The following is a 25,458-nucleotide window of genomic DNA, read 5'->3' as shown; positions in this document are numbered from 1 at the left end:
GTTAATATTAATATTATTATTACTTCATTCCCCCTTTACTTATGTCTTACATTCTTATTATTTTATTAATAAATGCTCATCATATCACCTTGTTTATTTTTACACCTCTATGACCTTTAATGACCTTCAATTATTGTAACAAAAACATACTGATAATAATAATCACCTGCTCACTAGTGACTGACTTCAAGAGACACTCCTGGAGTTCTAGTGAGAAGTCGTTACCAGCGGAGTTCAACCAGGTCTGTTGTGAGATAGGAACTCACTGAAGACAATGGTATACGGAGGCGCAACTTCGTGGATTGGTTGAAGTTAGGCATTAAACCGTTGGTTGCCGGTTGGCCCAGTGGTCTAATTGGTTAGGCCCCAGGCGCGAGACTGGTACGTCCTGCGTTCGAACCCCGCGGGGCGCGGGGTCGTGGGTGCGCGCTTCTGAAGAGTCCCGTGCTAGGACGAGACGGCCGTCCAGTGCTTCCAGGTTTTCCATGGTAGCCTAGCTTCAATTGACTCATGATTTCAACTAGTGAAAAGACATTTTAATCATCTTATTACATTCACTAAGTCTATTATTATTATTATTATTATTATTATTATTATTATTATTATTATTGCGTAATCTAGTATTATAATCTTTCTATTACATCATTTTGGTTATTCGTATTCACATCTCCTTACGGAATTAGTAGTTTAACAAACAAACAAAAATTTCATATACAGATGATTGTGCAGCTTCATAATAAATTCGTTGAAAAGAGATCCCTTCACTGAAGTTCATGTCTTTAATGACTAATGTTTAAATGGGAATTATCTATCAGTTAAATAAATCCTTATCATCAATCTTTAGTTTTACAAATCGCGCCTTTTCTCTTATGCTTCAGTTTCTATGTAGATTCAAACTAGGTTAAAGTGTTTTGTTTTTAGTAAGATTATTCACAATTCATATTGGGTAAACTGGGAAACTATAATCAATCAAATTTGTCAGAAGGGGTTTTGTGGAGATTTTAGAAACTTCAATGGTTGAAATCATGAGTCAATTGAACCTAGACCACCATGGAAACTCTGGAAGCACTGGACGGACGTTTCGTCTTGGTATGGGACTCCTCCCTGGAAGTGCGCATTCACGATCCCGCACCCCGCGAAATCCAAACCCAGGACTTATCATTCTCGCGCCAGGCGCTCAACCAACTATGATTTAAAATTAAAGAAACAATATTTATGTAACGTTTATTAATGATAATAATTACTCAAATAACATAACATTTATGACATAATCATTTTAATTCGTCCATCAATTTTAGGGGCTATTAAATTGGCAATTGATTTTTCACGTTGTTCTATTAAAATACATCGTGCTTTATTCCATCGTGATGTAGCATCATGGCGATTACAATTACAATTATTGTTACTAATTGATTGTTGCATTAATTTTTTCCTTTCCATGAAAGGTATTAAACATTGACGATGATGTGTATGGGATGGTTCAAATCCATTGAGTACCTAAACAATTAAATGAATAAATAAAAATAATATATTTGTAATATCCCAATGAGTAGAAAATTGGATTTTCTGACGTTTCGTGACTTAGTGTAAGTCACTTCTTCAGAGTTTTTGGATTGATCTTTTCATAAGGTCCTGTTGAGAGATGTTCAAGACAACATTATCCCTAAATCTCTTGTTATAAAACCTCCAGAACTGTCCTGGAGATCTATCCAGACTTCGCAACACGCGTCTCGAATATTGTTACGAGAACGCATTCACAAATGCATACATTTACTAGAAAAATATCGTGAACGAATCAAAAACCTTGATGATTTACTGAAGCTTTTAATCCCGACCGAATTACAAACCACGATATCCAACCTGTTTATAGAAAGAGAACGCCACTATTTAAATTCATCGAAACACCGACAAATTAAAAAATTCGAAAACATCAAAGAAAAGAAGAAAGATAAGAAAACATTAACAATAAAATACAATTCGAATGATCTAAGAAGAACTGTTCATAATCTCTCTAAAAGAAACTTAAACAGTCACGAAATCACTCTACTAGAGAAGGGATTAAATTTCAATTTACCCAGAAAACCACTTAGCACTCTTGAAATTGCTCCAATTATAGAACCAATGATCGCACAACTATCGGAAAAAGAGTCGCATTTACTACGTCAAAAGACATCCCATATTCTGACTAAACAAAAACACATTCCACCAAACATTTCAAAAGAAGAATTGAAGGCTCTGCATTCACTTAAAAAAGACAAAACGATTATCATCACAAAAGCCGACAAAGGCAACACGGCAGTAATCATGAATAAAACAGATTATGTTAATAAAGCTCTTGAAGATCTCTCAAAAAGACCTTATGAAAAGATCAATCCAAAAACTTCTCTAACGATTAAGAATAAAGTCAATTTAGAAACAAATCAACTTCTGAACGAGCTAAAACCAATCATTGGGGTCTCGCTTTGGTTTGCGTTGCATCCCAAATCATGTAATGTCTCACGGTTTTATGGCTTACCAAAAATTCATAAACCAGATATTCCTCTAAGACCGATAGTAGACTTCACAAACACCCCAACATATGCATTATCAAAATATTTAAGCAATATATTAAAACCACTACAACTCAACTTACATAATATAATTAAAGACACATATGACTTTAAATCAAAATTATCCGGATTAATCATCGAGAAGAATGAAATCATGGTAAGCTTTGATGTCGTTTCTTTATACACAAGTGTTCTCATTGATTAATGCTTAGAATTTATTAGTGGTTTACTTGAGAACAACAATACTCTTCCTGACAGATGTCCGTTGAGCATCAGTCTAATCATGAAATCCTTAAAACTTTGCTTAAATTCAACGCTGTTTACTTTTAACGGTATGTTATTCAAACAAACTAACGGTGTAGCAATGGGATCCCCCGTGTCCCCGATTGTAGCCAACCTTTTTATGGCATACATAGAATCAAATATCTTCGCCCACAACATTATACCACGAATTTGGCTTAGATATATAGACGATACATTTGTTGTTATAAAAAAGACTCATCTAAGATCTTTTTCAAAACGAATAAATACACTTTCATCGCACATCAAATTCACGAATGAAAATGAAAATGTACATGGTGAGCTACCATTCTTGGATTGCTTAGTAAAAAGAAATCCAAATAGAAGTCTAAACCTTTTAGTGGCCCGTTTGATCTGACTCCATTTTGATCGTACGAATGATTGTTATCGCTGATTCTCGTATATCATCGTCGACTTAAATCGCATTATCCAATAACTGAATTAAATAAGTCGAATAACGAGAATTGATTTGTGAATACATATATTTTGTACATGAAGCGAATGAAACAGAGCCAAGCAAAATGACACGCAGGGAAGGTGGCTGGGAAGCCAACTCCATTTTAGTCAAGCGTTGCTCAATATTTATAGTCAGATAAAATTAAGCTACAGACATGTGATTAATAGGATAAGAAGGTCACACACATATACGCTCATATAAAATCAGTCTAGATTAATAAGCGAATAAATAACAAGGTCAAAGTATGGCTCGAGTAGAATGAATAAAATGTGATGTCCGAAAGCTAGAATAAGGTATATGGGCTTGGCATAATAACTGACACTACAACCTATCCATTTACCGAAAACCGACACATTCAAATAGTTATATTGACTTCCATTCAGCACATCCTTTCAGTGCAAAGATCTCGCTAGCCTTAAATCTTTTTAGACGAGCTAACAAGATCATCACATCAGAGGAAGACAAACAAAAAGAACAAATGAATATAATTAGCATGTTACAATTTAATAATTTCCCTATGAAGATTATTAGAAGCATATTAAAACAAAACAGTTTATTACATTATAATAATGATTCGAATGAAATGCCATAGATTGGTACTGTAGTTCTACCATACCGTCATGGCACAACAGAAGAAATCCAAAGAATCTTAAAACATCACAGAATTAAAGTGTATTACAAAACAACGGACACACTACTTAATACTTTAGTTCGCCTGAAAGACAAAATCCCGTTCATGTCCACACACAACTGCGTCTACAAATTAGGTTGTATCGATCGTGATGCCTACTATATTGGAGTCATCCCGCGAAATCGTGACTAGAGCCAAATAACATATTAGGTACACAAAGAAACCTCCTAACAATCCTGTAGAATTGAACCAACTTCAAATTAAATCGGCAATAGCAGTTCATGCCATTTTCAACAACCACCAAATCGATTTTAAAAATATCAAAATATTGCAAAAAGGCTTTTACAACTACAAAGAAAGGAGGGTAGCTGAGGCGTTCCATATAATGCTTAATCCTACTTCTCTCAATAGAAAGGAAGGTCCTATCATACATCCTACTTGGACCATCTGTCCTAACCATTCAGTCTGATCGTATTTACAATTTCACACTATCATATTACAAATTTAAACTCTATCCTTTCTTACCACAAAGGTCACACAAGTTCTCATTCTTAAAAAATGCACATATACATACACACAAATTTACATACATATCACTTATGAATCACCTTGGAATTCATCTGATTCTGCAACCATTTTGGTATATGTTCACCCACCCTTAATTGCAAATCACAATTGCTCCTCCCTACGTACGTGTTTCCACACATACATGTAAATTTATAGACACAATGGGATGTGACACAACCGTTTTCATGCTGTTTCGGCTTCTGGTGAAACATAGACCTTGTCTTTTCGATAATGACAAGTTGGACAGCATAAAATGTCCGGTTGATAGCTAATTTAAGTCTCTGTTTCAACATGAGACTATTTGTGTCACCTCTGAATGATAGCGTAATATAAACTCGCTTTTTGGGTGCCAGAAGCGTCATAGGTCTAGTCATATTGCAACCCTTCCAGCGGTTTATGAACTTCAAAGGGTAACCATTATTGATTAACGCATCAGTCAAGAGCTTCATCTCTACTTCAATAGTATCACTAGTACAAATACGATTGATTCTATTGAATAAGCTCTTTATTAAACCACGTTTATAATGAATAGGGCAGTGACTATGAAAATTAAGATATTGTCCTGTCCATGTTGGTTTTCTATATATAGCACGTTTGATGGAACCATCATCTCTCCTAGTAATCAGGATGTCAAGAAAAGGAAGTTGGTTGTTCTTCTCTTCTTCACATGTAAGAGAAATGTGCTTTCGACTACTATTGAATTCTTCTAACAAGTGGCTTATGTCTTCAATTTTATCACCTATGATTATTATGTCGTCTACATATCGTTTATACAGACCCATCTTTCGAATTGAGTCTCCAACTAAATTTTCCATATATCCCATGAACACATCAGCCAGCAATGGTCCTAGAGGGCTGCCCATAGCTACACCATCTATTTGTCTGAAGTGTTCACCTTCAAATGTGAATTTTACATTATCTGTACATAATAGTAATAAATATTTGAGAGTTTTAACAGGAAAAGGCAGTGGAAGGTTTTCCGAAGAAATAAAGTCACATAAAATATCGATGGTTTTCCCAAGAGGTACATTTGTAAATAAAGTGTTTACATCAAACGTGCTATATATAGAAAACCAACATGGACAGGACAATATCTTAATTTTCATAGTCACTGCCCTATTCATTATAAACGTGGTTTAATAAAGAGCTTATTCAATAGAATCAATCGTATTTGTACTAGTGATACTATTGAAGTAGAGATGAAGCTCTTGACTGATGCGTTAATCAATAATGGTTACCCTTTGAAGTTCATAAACCGCTGGAAGGGTTGCAATATGACTAGACCTATGACGCTTCTGGCACCCAAAAAGCGAGTTTATATTACGCTATCATTCAGAGGTGACACAAATAGTCTCATGTTGAAACAGAGACTTAAATTAGCTATCAACCGGACATTTTATGCTGTCCAACTTGTCATTATCGAAAAGACAAGGTCTATGTTTCACCAGAAGCCGAAACAGCATGAAAACGGTTGTGTCACATCCCATTGTGTCTATAAATTTACATGTATGTGTGGAAACACGTACGTAGGGAGGAGCAATTGTGATTTGCAATTAAGGGTGGGTGAACATATACCAAAATGGTTGCAGAATCAGATGAATTCCAATGGTGAAATGAGATCACAGGGTAGACAGTTGTCATCATCCATTGCGAAACATTTGATTGAGACGGGTCATAAGGTTGATATCAAATCAGCATTTGTTGTGTTGTACAAAAGCGTTCAAGGACGTATACTAAGGTTTATTGAAGCCTTGGCTATACGAAAATTGAACCCCCCCTTTATGTGTTCAAAAACAATTTGTACTTACACTTAACCTACCCTGGTAGTACTGATTTACTATCCAGAGTGGTAATCACATTTGTTTTTGTGTACTTTAATATTTTTCCTTTGTTATGACTTACCCTTAACCTGTCTAGTTGACCTTTTAATTTTTCATATATAAATGTTCTTAACAAGTATATGTGTGATCAGATTGTTCGAAATGTATTGCGCAAATATATCACATAATTCTGATAAACTACGTCTTCTCATTATATTATTTTTATTCATAACAATCAACCCAATGCTCAATTTATTCGAAATTATCAAATCAAACCTTGGTAATGACACCTACAAACTAATTAAATGAATAAATAAAGCACAATTTATATTAATTATATATTTAAAACATTCTATTAGTAATATTGACTGATTTTTCTTAAACTACCAATTGAAACTCTAAACCCTAGCCAAATCATCCGGCATTTGGGTCTTTGAAGATCGAACAAATCATCGATCCTCGTCAAGGTCAAGGATAACCAACGCGCATCAGTTAATCGTATGCCATGGACTGGCCCATGCGGCAGTGGTCTTACTTTCGCTTGCATCTACTTTAACTAATATATTTATGTAATAACGTCCTTTGTGTTGTACAGTCTTCAAAGCATCTACAGCACATTGATATTGCAATGGGGTAGTTCACGCAAGGTGCTAACCACGAGGTATGACTTCGACGTTAGCTAGTTTGTCACACTATTCCCGTCTAACTCGAGTAGGCCTCCAGTCATTTCGACATAGATCATCTACATTGGTGATCTACACTATCTTCACCAAGTTCGATAATAGAACATTAAGGTTTTAAAAGAAGTAAAGTTTACTTTTCAATGAGTGACTTCATATTCAACTTCATCGACTAGTATTATTGCATAAGAAAAATTATTCAATTTCTTCCAGTCTATGAGATAGTTTTTGAAAGCCTACATTTACAGTAATACTTCATGGTGATCTAGCTTCAATTAATTCATGATCTAAAGCAATGAAATTAAATCCATATGCCAAAGTTAATAGTAAATGATATGAAGCAATAAAGCCTATAAACATTTAACACAATGAATCTATATTTCTTAAAATGAACATTTAAGAAATATTCAAGGCTTTCCCAAATAGTTATTGAAAAGTGTCATTGTAAATACAGATACAACTAGAATGAGAAATTATTAACTTCATTAGCTACATTCCGATTAGATGATCAATTCATTTTAAATAAGAAACTAATGAAAGGTTTGATAGATAACGAAAGTAAGGATTATGTAACAGATCAAACAGAATGATTGTAGAAAGTTTTCTTCATTGTCAAATATTATCAGTGTTATGGTTACTAGTAAGCTAAACTATAGAGCATAGCTTAGTTTGTAATGGTTCGAATTATTCCGTTGTTAATACTCTGGGTTGAATTTGATCAATCTTAATTGACATATGAGCATACTATGTGAATGGACTTGATATAATCGTATTGATACATATTTTACAGGATAGATGGATTATAGCCAACAGTGTAATTCAAGATTTACAATAACGTCCCATTTGGGATGCGTCATCTGAATATACCTAAATCCCAGCGTGCTGAAGTTTACACTGGGACTCGAAGATAAATATAAATAAAAAAGGAGTGAAAGGATCAATCATGTAGCTGTAAATTAGAGGAAATGTTTACTTCCAAACTACTTAACATATGTGATGATATGAAGTGAATGAGAGATATCGACATCAGATGAATACTAATTAACATGACTGTTGACTTATTGACCATGAGGTTGGTCAAAAAACGAAAAGATGCTAGGCATATTTCTTTTAGTCGTAAAGCTCTGGATTTTTAATGCACATAGCTATTGCTTCTGCCACTTAAATGACTCTGAGACTGAGAAATTATAGTGAATAATTATTTGCATGATAAAGTAATTCACGCTGGTTGGATGAACCGTTTGAACTAAACGAAACAAGATAAAGCTGTTGGCCGTCTCATTTATACTTTGGCTTAGTCATACCAGAAGTTATTCATGAATACAGAACAGCGAATTCCTAAGACATCTATTCTGGATACAAAAAGACGTAACAAGTCTAAGTTAGTTATCTTTTTTTTTTTAAATATTAACTTGAATTTATAACTGTAGAAACTGATGAGAATTTACTGCAAAGAATATTTTTCATTCAGTACATTTACTTTCACTATAAAGATAAGTATCAGAAGGGGTTTTGTGGACATTGTAGTAATTTTAGTAGCTGAAATCATGAATCAATTGAACCTAGACCACCATGGGAAACCTGGAAGCACTGGACGGACGTTTCGTCCTAGTATGGGACTCCTCCTTGACAGTGCGCATTCACGATCCCGCCTCTCGATATTCGAACTCAGGACCTATCGATCTCGTGTGCTAACGCTTAATCTCTGGGCCATTGAGCCGGCATCCAACGGTGTTAATGTCCAACTTCCAGGTTTGCCATGGTGGTCTAGCTTCAGTCGATTCATGATCTCAACTATTGAACTAAGGATAAGTGTCAGTTCCTAGTCACATAAACTTTTGCATGAGAAAATTAGATATAAATAGATCGAAACGATAAGTTTTAAACAAGTACGAAATCGTTCATAGTAAATTATAGAAACAAACAGTGATTGTATGCTTTGATGACAAACCAACCAAATTGACAATAGTACACTTTGCTCTTTGTGAGAAAAGTCCAACTTACAAGACAAATAGTTTGTATATCAGTAAAAGATTAAAAACACCCTAGATTTGGAATATCATAAGCGACCGGCTGTTTTTGTAGTTTTTTAATAAATTCTTTTCACCCATTTAAAAAAGTTTTTTCATCCCTTTCACCCGTGGATGCTGACATCCGAACGAGAATTCTGAGCAAGCTAGAACACTGCTCCAACATGAAGCTGCAGGAAGTAGCTACCGAATGCCAAATGTTAGTGAATCTGTAGCATGATGCCTCGATGGTAGAGAACGGAAACCGGTTCCTTCATGTCAATGCAGTCAAGGTTCCAGCACTCAGAATTATCGTAATGACAGCAACAAACCATCATCCTCATGCTGGTTATGTGGCGGTTGACACTTCAATAGGTTTTGCCCGTTTAAAAATCATCGTTGGACCATGTATTCCAGAAAAGGGCACAAAGAAAGTCATTGCGAAACCCGAAAACGCCGTCAACCGAAAGTGTATTCCAAAAGATTCAAACCACAAACATCTTAAGTAACGGTAGCTCTTCACAAAGCTGGCTCCCATAACCCTAGAAAGCGTGTTTCTCTCAAGATTAATGGGTATGATGCCCGCTTACAGTTAGATACAGCCTCTGATATAACGCTTATAAACAAAGGACGTGGGAGAAAGTTGGGAGACCGAAAATATGTTCAACTCATCAATTAGCAGAGTGCACCCGGGGGAATTCTAAACATTGCTGGTGAGATTCATTGTGAAGTCACAGTCAAAGAGTCCATGGAGAAGGGTGTAATATTTCTGACAGACCGTTCATCATTCAACTAAATGGAGCTTGATTGGACAGAAAGGTTGAAATTAACAAACAGCCCCATAAACTCAATCTGCAACAAAGTCAGTACATCGAAAGTTGATGACAAAAACTCAGTGACACATTCAAAAGAGCACAACTGAAAGGGGAAGGAGAGGGAACAAGTCAAGTAATTACGAAATTCTTAACAGCCTATAAAACCACACATAACCCTATTGTCCCAGATGGGAAGTCCTCTGCAGAAGCGATGTTTGTGAGAAGCATCCGAACCATATTTGACGTCATGTTACCACCTAAACTAATGGGTGGAGGCAGACAAAATCAGAATATTCGTAGTTTTAACGTCGGTGATAAAGTGCTCGTCAAATCATACATTGGAAATAATCGTTGTGAACCGGGAGTCATTGAGAAGAGAATGGAGGATGTTTTATACAAAGTAAATGGGACTTTCGGAATGTTGATTAGACACATTAATCAAATACACAGAGAGAAAAAGACTCTAGACAGAGTAGATAGTCAAGTGAGGCTTCCGCTGGATATAATTACAGATACTCCAATGACAGGAACCCCAACAGACACACATAGAAGCTGGACACCCAGAAAACCCGAACGCCGCAGGAAACTAGTTATAAAGCTCAAGTACACCCGAAGAAGAGGTCTTGCTTTTTGAAAGGGGAGGTGTTGGAGTGATCAAGAAAAAGGCTTGCAAAAGACAAGCGAACATCATGGATCACTAAGAAGCGCTTCCTCCAATCAGCGTTCACTTTAGGTTTTAGCAAGAGACATCAAGGAAGCGAAACGTCAAATGTAAAGGTTCTGATTGGCTGAATGCTACACTGCTACTATGTTAAGTTTCATTTCAAGAATCTTCTAGCAACCCCAAGGAAGTTTAAAATATCATAAAAACCCTGTAATTTCTGTATTCAAATGACACTTGCGGTAAATTACATCTCGCAAACTGAGTCTTCTCTCTAATGTTCAGGTCGCTGTTAAGCTTTATTTTGGGGATTACACAATAGCTTAGGAGACGAATACAGCGTTCAATCCGCACAACTAATCAGTTATAAAATGTCAGAACTTGTCGAAAAAGTACATTTTAATCATCATTATGGAGGAGAGTAACGTGCCATGTACAAGCGTTGTTGTTTCTCACGTTGTCACAGAAATGGAGGAAGTCTTTTTGACAACCTTGTTTCTCGTTGCGTTCCAATCAGTTGAAGCGTTAAAGTCCACTATCACAAATTATGAAAGATCGACTTACTGTCATTATGTAGTTCGAGATTCGCATTTGTACAGAGATGAAAACTCGTATATTGAATTTGTGTGCTGGAGACATGGCCGTAGAACATCTAGCGGTTCGTCACAGCGGATCAGACGGAAGAGGTAATTTGATTAATGTTATTAAATTTTTTTCATGAAAGGTTTCCATGAACACTCAATGTCCGGCCTTCATGTATTGTAAGATTATAGACGGCTACTGGACTGTTGTACATGGGAATGTGCATCACAATCACGAGTGCAATTCCCTGAAATACGACAGTAATTCTTGGGTGCGCAGGTCAACGGAGGCCCAGTTTGAAAATGTGCGACCGCTACTGATATCTGGTACGGCTTTATTACACATTAATAATTATGCTTACCATTCTTATGGGAAACTTCTGAATGATCAAGATATCTTTAATATGCGGTACAAAGTGTTCTCACACGCCAACCTTCCTGGTAAGCAATCTGCCTATTAATAATGTAAACGACAGGTGATTACGGGAAATTAAAAGCTCACATAATGTCGTTAGGTGGGCTTTGCGAATACGAATTAGACGATGATAACTGTCTATCGTATTTTTCTTCACGACTGCTGATCAAAGGATTTTGGCAGATCGTTTCTTTGATATTATTGGTTTGGACGGGACATACAAGACGAATAACGAGAACATCTATTTATATCAGGTCGTCGCCCTTGATATGAATTTTATGGCAATACCTGTAAGTCGCGAAACATCGACTTTGCTTTCTCAATTCCTGTCGTTCTTCCAACGGTCAACCAACAGTCGACGGGTGGTAGGCATGATGACAGATGATTCACCTGCAATAGCTGCTGCCATCATGCAGGTGTATCCCAATGCTCACCATATTTTGTGTCGCGTCCACCTTGTTCGCAATGTTAGAAAGAGGGTAAGTGTTTCGTTCATTAACATTAACCCAGTAACCGTAATTGTAGATGGTACGATCAGAAGTGATACAACTGTTTTTCGCCTGATGTTCACTCGAACTGTTGAAAGGTAAATAAAAATCTACATAACATTATTTTGTAGTTTTAACAATGTATTGTCCTTAATCGAAATATCGGACGGAACGTTTGCCCGATATGTCAGAGACCACCTATTACCGAGAAAACACAAATGGTCTACAGCTTTTCGACCATTAGCAACGCTACTTCAACTCAATAATGCGAACTTTGTTGAGACAAGTCATCGAATTCCGAAGATGCATCAACTGAGTCGAGAAACACCTGTGCTAAGATCTATTTTCAGTGTGCTACTTCACATTGGATATTGAATGGAAGCAAGATTACAGAAATATACATCAGATTGCCGGATAAAAGCCAACATCGGTCAAGAGCCAGCAATGCGTGCACTTCAGGAACGACTGACACCAGCTGCATGTCAAGTACTGAAGCGACACCTGCGCACTCCTATAACGCAGTTTGTAATGTCTGGACTTATTCACGGCTGTGGACGCAACAGGCACTTACAATGTACACCGCGATTCCATGCGCTGCTCCTGTTCATTTTCCTTTGAAAACGGTTTGCCATGTCGGCACATATTGGCTTACTGTACATACAGTATTACTGATGTGAACGTACAGTCAATTTGTGATAGGTGGTTACACTCTGATACTTATCTGACTCATATTGCAGTTAAGAATTATTTCCCAATGCAATTGAGCCAGCCGAGCATGAAGAATGCTGTGATTGCGTTAGTCAGGCGAATGTCTGAGGAACAATGCAGTTCACTTTATAGCCATGCTTATCAAGAACTTCACGGTAGACTACCACCAACGCCGTTGAACTTACAGGCAGAACCGCAGTTGTACATTGAAACAAGAACCTCGACTAACGTTGCAACGCCTTTGATGCACCGTCCTACAGCTAAATCTGCATTAATTAGAGACCGAGTAAAGGCTTTTCATGGCCACCCACAATTTAATCTACATTATTTTGTTTCCAACTCTTATTTCTATGGCAAAGGTCAAGTAATGAACCACTTATTAATGTCACATGAATTTAGAGATTAACGTGTTACTAAGGTATGAACGGTAATCACATTATTTTAAATCTAAAATTATTAGATTAGTGGTCATTAGATGACAAATTGTTGTATAAGATTTCTCAGCCTTTTCATCTCATAAACATTATAAAAAAGTTTACGAATTCATGAGCGATAATCGCATTTCAATTATTAATCTCTAACGCATATCTAAATTCATGTGACATTAATAAGTGGTTCATTACTTGACCTTTGCCATAGAAATAAGAGTTGGAAACAAAATAATGTAGATTAAATTGTGGGTGGCCATGAAAAAGCCTTTACTCGGTCTCTTATTAATGCAGATTTAGCTGTAGGACGGTGCATCAAAGGCGTTGCAACGTTAGTCGAGGTTCTTGTTTCAATGTACAACTGCGGTTCTGCCTGTAAGTTCAACGGCGTTGGTGGTAGTCTACCGTGAAGTTCTTGATAAGCATGGCTATAAAGTGAACTGCATTGTTCCTCAGACATTCGCCTGACTAACGCAATCACAGCATTCTTCATGCTCGGCTGGCTCAATTGCATTGGGAAATAATTCTTAACTGCAATATGAGTCAGATAAGTATCAGAGTGTAACCACCTATCACAAATTGACTGTACGTTCACATCAGTAATACTGTATGTACAGTAAGCCAATATGTGCCGACATGGCAAACCGTTTTCAAAGGAAAATGAACAGGAGCAGCGCATGGAATCGCGGTGTACATTGTAAGTGCCTGTTGCGTCCACAGCCGTGAATAAGTCCAGACATTACAAACTGCGTTATAGGAGTGCGCAGGTGTCGCTTCAGTACTTGACATGCAGCTGGTGTCAGTCGTTCCTGAAGTGCACGCATTGCTGGCTCTTGACCGATGTTGGCTTTTATCCGGCAATCTGATGTATATTTCTGTAATCTTGCTTCCATTCAATATCCAATGTGAAGTAGCACACTGAAAATAGATCTTAGCACAGGTGTTTCTCGACTCAGTTGATGCATCTTCGGAATTCGATGACTTGTCTCAACAAAGTTCGCATTATTGAGTTGAAGTAGCGTTGCTAATGGTCGAAAAGCTGTAGACCATTTGTGTTTTCTCGGTAATAGGTGGTCTCTGACATATCGGGCAAACGTTCCGTCCGATATTTCGATTAAGGACAATACATTGTTAAAACTACAAAATAATGTTATGTAGATTTTTATTTACCTTTCAACAGTTCGAGTGAACATCAGGCGAAAAACAGTTGTATCACTTCTGATCGTACCATCTACAATTACGGTTACTGGGTTAATGTTAATGAACGAAACACTTACCCTCTTTCTAACATTGCGAACAAGGTGGACGCGACACAAAATATGGTGAGCATTGGGATACACCTGCATGATGGCAGCAGCTATTGCAGGTGAATCATCTGTCATCATGCCTACCACCCGTCGACTGTTGGTTGACCGTTGGAAGAACGACAGGAATTGAGAAAGCAAAGTCGATGTTTCGCGACTTACAGGTATTGCCATAAAATTCATATCAAGGGCGACGACCTGATATAAATAGATGTTCTCGTTATTCGTCTTGTATGTCCCGTCCAAACCAATAATATCAAAGAAACGATCTGCCAAAATCCTTTGATCAGCAGTCGTGAAGAAAAATACGATAGACAGTTATCATCGTCTAATTCGTATTCGCAAAGCCCACCTAACGACATTATGTGAGCTTTTAATTTCCCGTAATCACCTGTCGTTTACATTATTAATAGGCAGATTGCTTACCAGGAAGGTTGGCGTGTGAGAACACTTTGTACCGCATATTAAAGATATCTTGATCATTCAGAAGTTTCCCATAAGAATGGTAAGCATAATTATTAATGTGTAATAAAGCCGTACCAGATATCAGTAGCGGTCGCACATTTTCAAACTGGGCCTCCGTTGACCTGCGCACCCAAGAATTACTGTCGTATTTCAGGGAATTGCACTCGTGATTGTGATGCACATTCCCATGTACAACAGTCCAGTAGCCGTCTATAATCTTACAATACATGAAGGCCGGACATTGAGTGTTCATGGAAACCTTTCATGAAAAAAATTTAATAACATTAATCAAATTACCTCTTCCGTCTGATCCGCTGTGACGAACCGCTAGATGTTCTACGGCCATGTCTCCAGCACACAAATTCAATATACGAGTTTTCATCTCTGTACAAATGCGAATCTCGAACTACATAATGACAGTAAGTCGATCTTTCATAATTTGTGATAGTGGACTTTAACGCTTCAACTGATTGGAACGCAACGAGAAACAAGGTTGTCAAAAAGACTTCCTCCATTTCTGTGACAACGTGAGAAACAACAACGCTTGTACATGGCACGTTACTCTCCTCCATAATGATGATTAAAATGTACTTTTTCGACAAGTACTGATGTTTTATAACAAATTGACAGGACATAACTAACCAATTAAAACGATGTTTTAAACTAGCCATTTCATTGGATGAAACGGGATGAAAAATATTTTAATTTTGTGGTTGAAAAAATTTTTCAAAAAGGGTGGGGTGGCGTTAAAAAAATTACCGAGGGGATTATGAAAACCTCTTACCTTAATACATAAATGTAACCAAACCCCTAATACTTCACCTTATCACTTTTGAGATTGCTTTAATAAATAATTCAATACATTAACCTTCATTAATTCATTGGAATTTGTCGTTTTTTCCTGTGAGAAAAAACACTACTTTCTGATTAGTTGATAATTTTCCTAGGTACATCAGTGTAGTGTACTTTTATTAAACAACTATTAAAAGGATATAGTTGAGATCATGAGTCAACTGAAGCTAGCCCATCATGGCAAAGCTGAAAGTTAGACATTAACACTGTTGGATGCCGGCTCAGTGGCCCAGAGGTTAAGCGTTCGCACACGAGACCGATAGATCCTGAGTTCGAATGTCAAGAGGCGGGATGGTGAATGCGTACTGCTGAGGAGGAGTCCCATACTAGGACGAAAGGGCCGTCCAGTGCTCCTATATCTTCCATGGTGGTCTAGCTTCAATTGACTCATGAATTCAACGATTCTATTTAGTATAATATCCACAAAAACCCGTTCTAACAAAAGAATACGTATTACTATAATTACGATGTACATCGGTGAGTAGCAAAATACATGGATAATATAGAGTATGAAATAGTACACACAAAAAGTATCTTAAATTTTCGTAGAAAAAATTATAGTCTCACCGACAGATAGATTAATTCTATCGAAGTATTTATAATTCCCAAATTTTAAATTCTAGGAAATTGTCTTCAGATTTGTTTCTACGAAAATCTAAGATGATGTGAACCACTGCATACTTTTTGTATATACTATTTCACACTCTATATTACCAATGTATTTCGCTGCTCGCCGATGTACATCGTAATGTTGAGATTGTAATTTATAGACGAGTCATTCAGAAGCAGGTGAGTGGTTTCAAGGTCATGGCGCCTATTTCAATACCCAATGTTCACGTACGATCGGTCCAAAGTAGATTTCAAGGAGGACATTATAGTTGAGCATCTACAAAAGATAGGATTACTTCTTGGTCGATCCTGACAATAATTATTAAGTGATCGCCAATTAGAAGTTAGCAGTCCAGTCAATAGACATCTAAATAATGTACATTCTTTTCGCTACACACTACCAGCAACCACGATATCTCGGATTAGGCCTTTCGTAACTTGTACAACAAAAAAAGTTGTACATTTTTCAGAAATGCACTTGTTGAAATATCCAGATATCAGAAACAGGTAGCCCAGATGTTCACGCAGGCCGACATTATTACACGATGAAAATATGAAATTAGACCAAAGGCTGACATTAAATTGAATATGGGTTCTTTTTTTTTCTTAATCTCTAACGGGAAATTTTGAGGGTATGACTATAAATATTCAAGAAAAAATTGTAGTCACTAATTGAAATGTATGTATTCCATACATTTAGGTACACATTTTATCTGCCTAAATATGTTTAAAGATATGTTAACCCGAGAAATAAATTATCTCTACCTGTAATCATATTTGAAACTTGAATTATTTATTTCAAACATAGTCGATTTATGTACCAATCAAACCGACGACAACGTACCAGAAAATAGGAAACAATATTTGTACAAGATTTAGCCAAATGTGGCTGTGAATATGGGAGGTAGTAATTGATAGAAAGGGGATAATTCAAGAATGGTAAATCGTAGAGTAATAGTTCATAGGTCAAAATAAAGCTCATAATAAGCGGGACATGAATATGAATAATTCACTTGATATTATTTTACCTGAATCTTCCCAATGATGTTTAGGACTGAAATTGATCAGTCTCTCTCTTATTGGCATATGTGCATACTGTACGGATCGCCTCGATATAGCCTTAATTCACAAGCATTATATGCAAGGATAAATGGTGGCTAGCAGTGGAATCCAGGACACTCATTTCGTCCTATTTGGGACTCGTCAACTGGCTGTACCTGCATTTGAGTTGATGTTCACTCTGGGACTCGAATCCAGTATCGTTCGATTCAAACGCCATCGCGTTATCCATTTAGCTACTGAGTCCTGATACCCACTTGCTTGTGCAATGGGGTGAAGTTTATTTCACTTGGTATTGTTTTACTTGAATCTTCCCATTGATGTTTTGGGACTGAAATTGATCAGTCTCTTATGATGAATGTGAATAGTTTAGTTACGTAACAATTATACGATAAAAATATACGCATAGTATTGGTCCATAAAGGGATCCCAAAAGTTATCATTCATTATGCTTATCAAGACATAACAGATTAATTTCGCATAGAGACAAGTTTAAGAAGTGATGAATTAGAAGGATTTGGAAATTTGTTCATTAATGCTAAAGGCGAATGTGAACAGTAATGTTAAACCATGGTTGTTTTAATATTATTCATTAGTGATTTATACAAGTAAGTATTTAAACTTTGTTGTTTTGTTTCAAATAGTTTTCATATTTCGTGTCTGGTCATAACATTTTAAAGTTCCCTTCTAATAATATAACATAGAAAATGTTATATGCTTTTAAATTCAGTTGGTGTTGTTTTACTTGTATCTTCCCACTGTTATTTAAGACTGCAATTGATCAGTCTCTCTCTTATTGGCATATGTGCATACTGTACGGATCGCCTCGATATAGCCTTAATTCACAAGCATTATATGCAAAGATGGATAGTGGCTAGTAGTGGAATCCAGGACACGCATTTCGCCCTATTTGGGACTCGTCAACTGGATGTACCTAAATCTCAGAGTTGATGTTCACTCTGGGACTCCAACCCAGTACCTTTTCAGGTCCATCCATGCAGGTATATCCAATTGACGAGTCCCAAACCGGACGAAACACGCATCCTAGATTCCACTGCTAGCCGCTATCCATATTTGCTTAAAAAGATTATATACTTTTATTTATACCAATAAATAAATAGTATTTGGCTCATTTGTTTTTTTTTTCATAAGCTAAATAAGTGAACAACATCGTATTTAATTGCATCAGTCAGGCAAAGATTAAAATGTTCATTGATTGTTAGTTAAATAAAGACAGACTACATTGCAGTCAGGCCAATCACAATAGGGAGAACATGAAGTTCAATTTCAGCTTACAGTTGTGTAATGGTTGATATAACTAGAATTTATTTGAAACCAGTAATTATAGTATTTCCAATAGTTGAGATCATGAGTTAATTGAAGCTAGACCATTATGGAAAACCTGGAAGCAATAAATACCGTTTCGTTCTATTGTACGATTTCTCTTTAGCAGTGCACACCCACGATCCCGCCTCATGAGATTCCAACACAGGTTCTGTGATTACATAATATAACAGAATTCAGGGAAGTTTATAATGCGAAAAGGCTCATTCCACCTTCTAAACACTAAGTACAATGTTCAAATTGATTAGTAAATAGTCTGATTCTTCCTTATTAGCGGAAGCCATAACACTGATGATCTTATTTAAAAGAATATATACTAAACTTTATAAATAAACCATGTATTTCAGAGAATACAATACTTTCGATAAAGCAAGAGCAGCATATTTACAACTGAAGAACATCTGCAACTCAAAGCAACTGTCTGTCAACCAACGCCAAGGTCAGGATTTTCAATACAAATGTCAAGACAGTTCTACTGTATGGGGCAGAAACCTGGAGAACTACGAAAGCCATCATCCAGAAGATACAGGTGTTTATTAACAGTCGCCTACGCAAAATACTCCGGATCCATTGGCCGGACACTATTAGCAACAACGTACTGTGGGAGAGAACAAACCAGATCCCAGCGGAGGAAGAAATCAGGAAGAAGCTCTGGAAGTGGATAAGACACATTGAGGAAAGCACCCAACTGCATTACAAGACAAGCCCTCACATGGAATCCTAAAGATCAAAGGAAAAGAGGAAGACTAAAGAACACATTACGCCGAGAAATGGAGATAGACATGAGAAAAATGAACAAGAATCGGATGGATTTAGAAAAGAAGGCCCAGGATAAAGTGGGTTAGAGAATGCTGGTCAGCGGCCTATGCTCCATTAGGAGTAACAGGCGTAAGTAAGTAAGTTATTTATATTCATTTAAAACTTCAACTTACTTGTATAGTTCTAAAATAATTTTGTATTAATATAATTAGAATTGGACATTTTTCATCATCTAATAATAATGTACATTTAGGAAATATTTGATAACCATCATTTCCATTATATAAATAATCAGTTATACATAAACGATAATTATGTTTCATATTGATTGGTTCATTTTGTATTGTGACTTCTTCAATTAGAATTCGTGTACCAATTGGTTTTAATGGATTAAATGTAAAGCGAATACCGCCAATCATTGGAAAACGTCCTTTTTAAATTAATATATTAATGATATTGATTATTGAACAAAATAAATCATTGAAATATGTAACATTGATATATTAGAATTATTACTACCGTATCATGAATAATGTAAGATATACTAAAATAAACTATAACAATCTTGTTAGAATTATGAAATGATTCTTAATGATAAGGTATGTATAACTGTAGACACTAAATGCTTTGGTATGGCCGAGAGTGGAGAGAGTCAGCTCTCCATCTCGAAGTGATCTCATATAGCCACGTGCATGCAACCACTACGACGGAAGTCCTACTCAAGGCCTTCTCGTGATGGGGTGTTGGTTGTGAAATAGAAAGGACGAAAAGTGAATACCTGCAGATTTAACTGGGATGGTGGATATGGAGGATCTACCTAGGGGAGTTGGGAAACCCTCATTTCAAATCAATGGTGTACATGGGCTCCAGAATCTTAACGGAACAAATGGCGTATAAACTTATTGTGGGTCACCGGCTACCATGGGACTGTAGTTCCTAAATTTGCTTCACTGCTTTGTGGATTAGACCCTTGGATCGAAGGTTCCGTAAGAAGACCACCTACTTCGGTTTGGGCACACAGACAAAATCCCAGTCCTCACATAAATCAGATGATTTATGTGACGTCTATCTATTTAGTGTCACCTTGTACCAATGTTTATATGTTTAAATAAATAAATAAGTAAAATCGACGTCAACTAACGAACGTAATAGAAAATCAGATTTTCCATCTTAGCTTGAAACTCTCTAGTGACGCTCAGACATAACTTCATATTGATATAAACTATGAACATTAGAACAAATCGTGATTAAGACTAGCTTTGATGCTACAAAGAAATTGTGTTGTTTATTGCCTAACAAAGAAAAGTGAAATAACGATTGATTAGTCTGTGAAGAAAAAATTAATTTCAATAGTTGAGATCATGAGTCAATTGAAGCTACACCACCATGGAAAACTTAAAAGCACTGGACGACCGTTTCGTCCTACTGTGGACTCCTCCTCAGCAGTACGCATCTACGATTCCACCCCACGAGATTCGAACTCAGGATCTATAGGTCTCGCATGCGCGAACGCTTAATATTTAGACCACTGAGCCGGTTGGTATCCAACGGTTTCAATGTCTAACTTCAACTTATCCACGAAATCGAGCGACACATCCACCATTGTCATCAGTGAGTTATTATCTCAAAAAATTAACCTGATAAATCCAGACAATGTAAGCTGTGATCGGATAATGAGTGAAGTCAAACATAATATTATGTATCATACATATAACAGACAAACACATAATAATAGTAATACTAACCTTCAGATTTTGGATATTCTGATACTGAGTTTTCTAATGCTTCTATTAATTGACTACCAGTTATTTCAATAACTGATAATTTATCCAAATATGGTAGTATAGTCATTAAATCACGCAAAGTGAATAATCCAGCTTTAAAAATTCGATCACCTCTTAAGGTACCAGTGTTGAATAGTACACAATCGGCTTCTATAGCTGTTAATACTATATCACAAATGAAATTGCCAATATTTGATTCTTTTAAACGTACTGAATTGGATCTAACATCAAAGTCAGTTTCAATTCGTCCTAATGGTTTATCCAGTTTCTTTTCTAATTTTTTAGTAGATTTAATAACAAGTTCTTGAACCTTTTTTGAGAATAGAATAAAAGAGAGGAATTGTTTTAATTATTAAATTTCATAATTGAATTCATGAGTCAATTGAAACTAGATCACCATGGAAACCCGAAAGCGCTGGATGGCCGTTTCATCCTAGTATGGAACTATCCAGTAGTGCACATTCATGATCCTGCCTAGAGTGATTCGAACCTAAGACCTATCGATCTCGTGCACGAACGCTAAACCTCTAGACCACTGAGTTAGCACCCAACGGTGTTAATGTCTAACTTCAAGCAACTGAATCTTGAAAAATATTCATATATAATACATAAAATATAATTTGAGCGAATAAAACGAGATATTTTTTCGGTTGATTCATATTTCAAAAGAACATTTCTTAGGTTAATCTATACTTTCAATATCATAATTGGAATAGTTGAATCACTGAAATGTTATGAATATTCAACTAGCGAAAGGGGTTTGTAAATTTCATAAATAAAAAGTATACATATATTAGAATTGAGCTGTTATTTATTTATTTGAACATATAAATATTGGTATAAGAAAGCACCGAATACATATGCGCCACACAAGTCACTTAACTTGCGTGTATTCTGTGATACTGCCAGGGTGCTCAAACCGAAATAGGTGGTTTTGCTAGAGGACCATATACAGAGCCTTCGATCTAAAGGTCTAGTCCACAAGACAGTGGAGCAAATTTAGGAAGTGCACTCTCATTTTAGCCGGTGACCAACAATAGGTTCATACGCCATTTGTTCCTTCAGGATACTGGAGCCCATGTACACCATTTGTTTGGAATGAGGGTTTCCCAACTCCCTTAGGTAGACTCTCCATGTCCACACCTGCAGTTAAAGCGCCGGACATTCGCTTTTCGTCCTGTTAATTTTGTAAACAACAATAATGCCGTGAGAAGGCAGTGAGTAGAACTTCTCTGACAGTGGTTGTATGCACGTGACAATGTTAGAGTATTTTGAGAGGGAGAGATAACTCTCCCCACTCTCGAGCGTACCAGGGTATTGTGGGGAAATTGAGCTATGGTGATAACGGCAATGCCACTCAAATGCTTAGACCAATGAAAGCATGTATTTATATTTTGATTTTAGCTTTAGACTAACAATTAAGGACTTTATTTACCTTATGTAAGAAGACTTTGAGGGGATAATCATAAAAAATATGAAAAACCATACATTAAATACATCATTTGCATATCTTCCATCAATCTTCTTCTACAGATTTCGTCTTTCCTTCATCTCTGTTGTCATTAAGATTCTTTTCTCTTTACTTTTCTGTTCTCTTCAGTTCGATCTTCTCGGTCTTCCACTGCCAGGCAATCAACTTCTGATTGGCGTTCCATACTATTTATATCTATCAAAATGGGTAGCATACACCACATTAGTACTTTATCTTAGTCTATTCACCTTTTTCTAAAGCGAACACTAATTTCATTGTCATAACAAAGCATAGTAGAGAATAACTTATAGTACATAAAAAATGGCTTATTCACCTCAGTTTGTGCAAATCAGTAACAGTATTCTTTGGTTGCCATCTCTTTCCAATAATTTACATTTTAAATGAACAACACTTACTCAATGATTCTAAAATAAATGAGCGTTACATTAAGGATGTTATCGAACACCCATCACATACATAAGAACTTTCATCTAAATTTGATCGAATAGTTTCACAGTATTTGGGTGTCAAGTTGATGTGAGACATTAAATAGCAAGAATGTTTTTGTAAAATGTCAGCGAATGAATTTGAAGTAAATCCAACATTTTGCCAGGTAATCTGATCCAAGTTTTTTCAAGGAAATATAATCAAAATTATCGAATATAAATATGTACATGGTTCTTCGGTTCACTGCATACACTGAATAGGTCATCCAATCAACATTAACAATGTTTAAAGTAGGTATCCGTCACATGCATTTCTTCATGTATTAGTCAAAAATAAGAAAACTAGTATAAGTAGAAAAATCATTTCCGTGTGCACTTTTTCCAGTTATCCTACAGACCATTACAAACAAGGTTTGTTAAATAGTTTATCTATTAGGATAGATCTTATTTGAGAACAAAACGAAACTACCAAATAAAACACCAAAAGTTGACTAGTTTGTCTTTGTAAATTCAAGTTATTGAGATATATATTTTTTTCAGAAGTTTTGTGTAGATTTTAGTAGTTTCAATAGTTGAAATCATGAGTCAACTGAAGCTAGACCACTATGGAAAACCTAGATGCACTGGATGGCCGTTTCGTCCTATTGTGGGACTCCTCCTTGGCAGTGCGCATCCACGACCCACCTCGCGGAATTCGAGCTCACTGATGTCAATGGTGGATGTGTCGCTCAGTTTCGTGGATTAGTTGAAGTTAGACATTAACACCATTGGATGCCATCAAGCTCAGTGGTCTAATGGTTAAGTGCTCACGCGCGAAACCAGTAGGTCCTGAGCTCGAATCTCACGAGGAGTGAGATCGTGGATGCACACTGCCAAGGAGGAGCCCAACAATAGGACGAAACGGTCGTCCAACGCTTTCAGGTTTTTCATAATGATCTAGCCTTCAACTGACTCATGAGATATTATCATATTAACAATTACTTACTTCATTATCTGGTTTCCAATGTCTATCAATCAATACTTGTTCAATATCAATATTCAATATTTTACAATTCTCTTTATCATATTTTATATATAAATGTGAAAATGTTTTATAATCACTACCACTTTTAATAATTAAACGTTGAATATTAATTTTATTTTTATCCAATAATAAATTTGTATCCAATAATAAATTCTCATTTAATTGAATCCATTCATATTGATATTCATGATCATGACCACCAAGGATTAAATCAATCTCTGGTACATTCATAGCTAATAAACGATCATTGAACCATCTCATATGTGTTAATACTATAACGAAATGACATTTTTTTTGTATTTTTAAATATGTTCCTAATTGTCGACTAGTTACTATGATATCTTTGACATCAATTATTGATGTAGTAAAACATGGTATCACTTCAATCCATTCTTTTTCAATTAACCCAATGATACCAATTTTGATATCATTATTATAATCTATAATCTTATATGATAATTTAGTACCAAGTAATTCATTTAATTCTTTATCATATACATTACTATTAATCCATGGAAAATTACATTGATTCATACATTCATTAAAATTATTCATACCATAATCAAATTCATGATTACCAAATAATGAACATTGAATATACATTTTATTCATAATTGATGGAATATGTTGACCATATGTTATATTACTTATATAAGATGGACTTAAACAATCACCTGAAAATAATACAATACTATGTTGGCCAGCTCCATGTGATTTTAATGCAGTTGTAAATCTTGCTGCACCACCAACTGGTTCTTGTTTTTGTTCTTCAACATTATATACATCATTAAAATGTAATATATGTAAAATATTAGTATCCATTTATAATAATAATTGATTATTTGGGGGAGGGGAATTGGTAACAATATACACTTTAGGGCTTTTCAATCATTTCATCAGTCAGATTCTAATTTTATATTATTTATTTTATATTTTAATTGGTTGAAATAATCTTCACTTCAATTGGTCGAATTGGTTTCATTCAATTTATTAGTATAAGATTAAGAAGATTACTAGTATAGAGGTTGTGGAGATTATTAAGTTATTGATTGAGATCATGAACCCTTTGATGTTGGACCATCTTTGGAAACCTGGGAGCATTAGATGGCCGTTTCGTCCTATTGTGGGACTCCTCTTCAGCAGTGCGCATTCACGATCCCGCTCGCGGGATTCGAACCTAAGGCTTTCGGTCTCGCGCGTGAACGTTTAAATTACTGGACCACTGAGCCGGC

General features: G+C 36.0%; 1 protein-coding gene across 1 annotated transcript; it reads right to left on the bottom strand.

Moving 5' to 3' along the window:
• Positions 1-1,207: 1,207 nt before the first annotated feature.
• MS3_00008410 (uncharacterized protein) lies at positions 1,208-25,062 on the bottom strand. The gene is made up of 4 exons (XM_051216754.1): positions 24,188-25,062; positions 21,247-21,595; positions 19,675-19,931; positions 1,208-1,497 (listed from the first exon to the last, which is right to left on the bottom strand). The coding sequence occupies exons 1-4, from the start codon at positions 25,046-25,048 to the stop codon at positions 1,261-1,263; spliced, it is 1,704 nt and encodes a 567-aa protein (XP_051065362.1). The 5' UTR covers positions 25,049-25,062; the 3' UTR covers positions 1,208-1,260.
• Positions 25,063-25,458: the final 396 nt, after the last annotated feature.

Source organism: Schistosoma haematobium, chromosome 6 (genome assembly GCF_000699445.3).
Source record: "Schistosoma haematobium chromosome 6, whole genome shotgun sequence".
NCBI lineage: Eukaryota > Metazoa > Platyhelminthes > Trematoda > Strigeidida > Schistosomatidae > Schistosoma > Schistosoma haematobium.
This window is presented reverse-complemented; position numbering and strand designations above follow the sequence as displayed.

Bases quoted from the DNA above. Each gene is read 5' to 3' on its own strand.
- MS3_00008410 (XM_051216754.1), bottom strand. From the start codon at position 25,048: ATGGATACTAATATTTTACATATATTACATTTTAATGATGTATATAAT. The intron at 19,932-21,246 runs GTTAGTATTACT...TAATTTAAAAAG, and splicing joins AGAATATCCAAAATCTGAAG to GACGTTTTCCAATGATTGGC. The intron at 1,498-19,674 runs GTAAGTTGAAGT...TTAATTGTTTAG, and splicing joins ATTATTTTAGAACTATACAA to GTACTCAATGGATTTGAACC.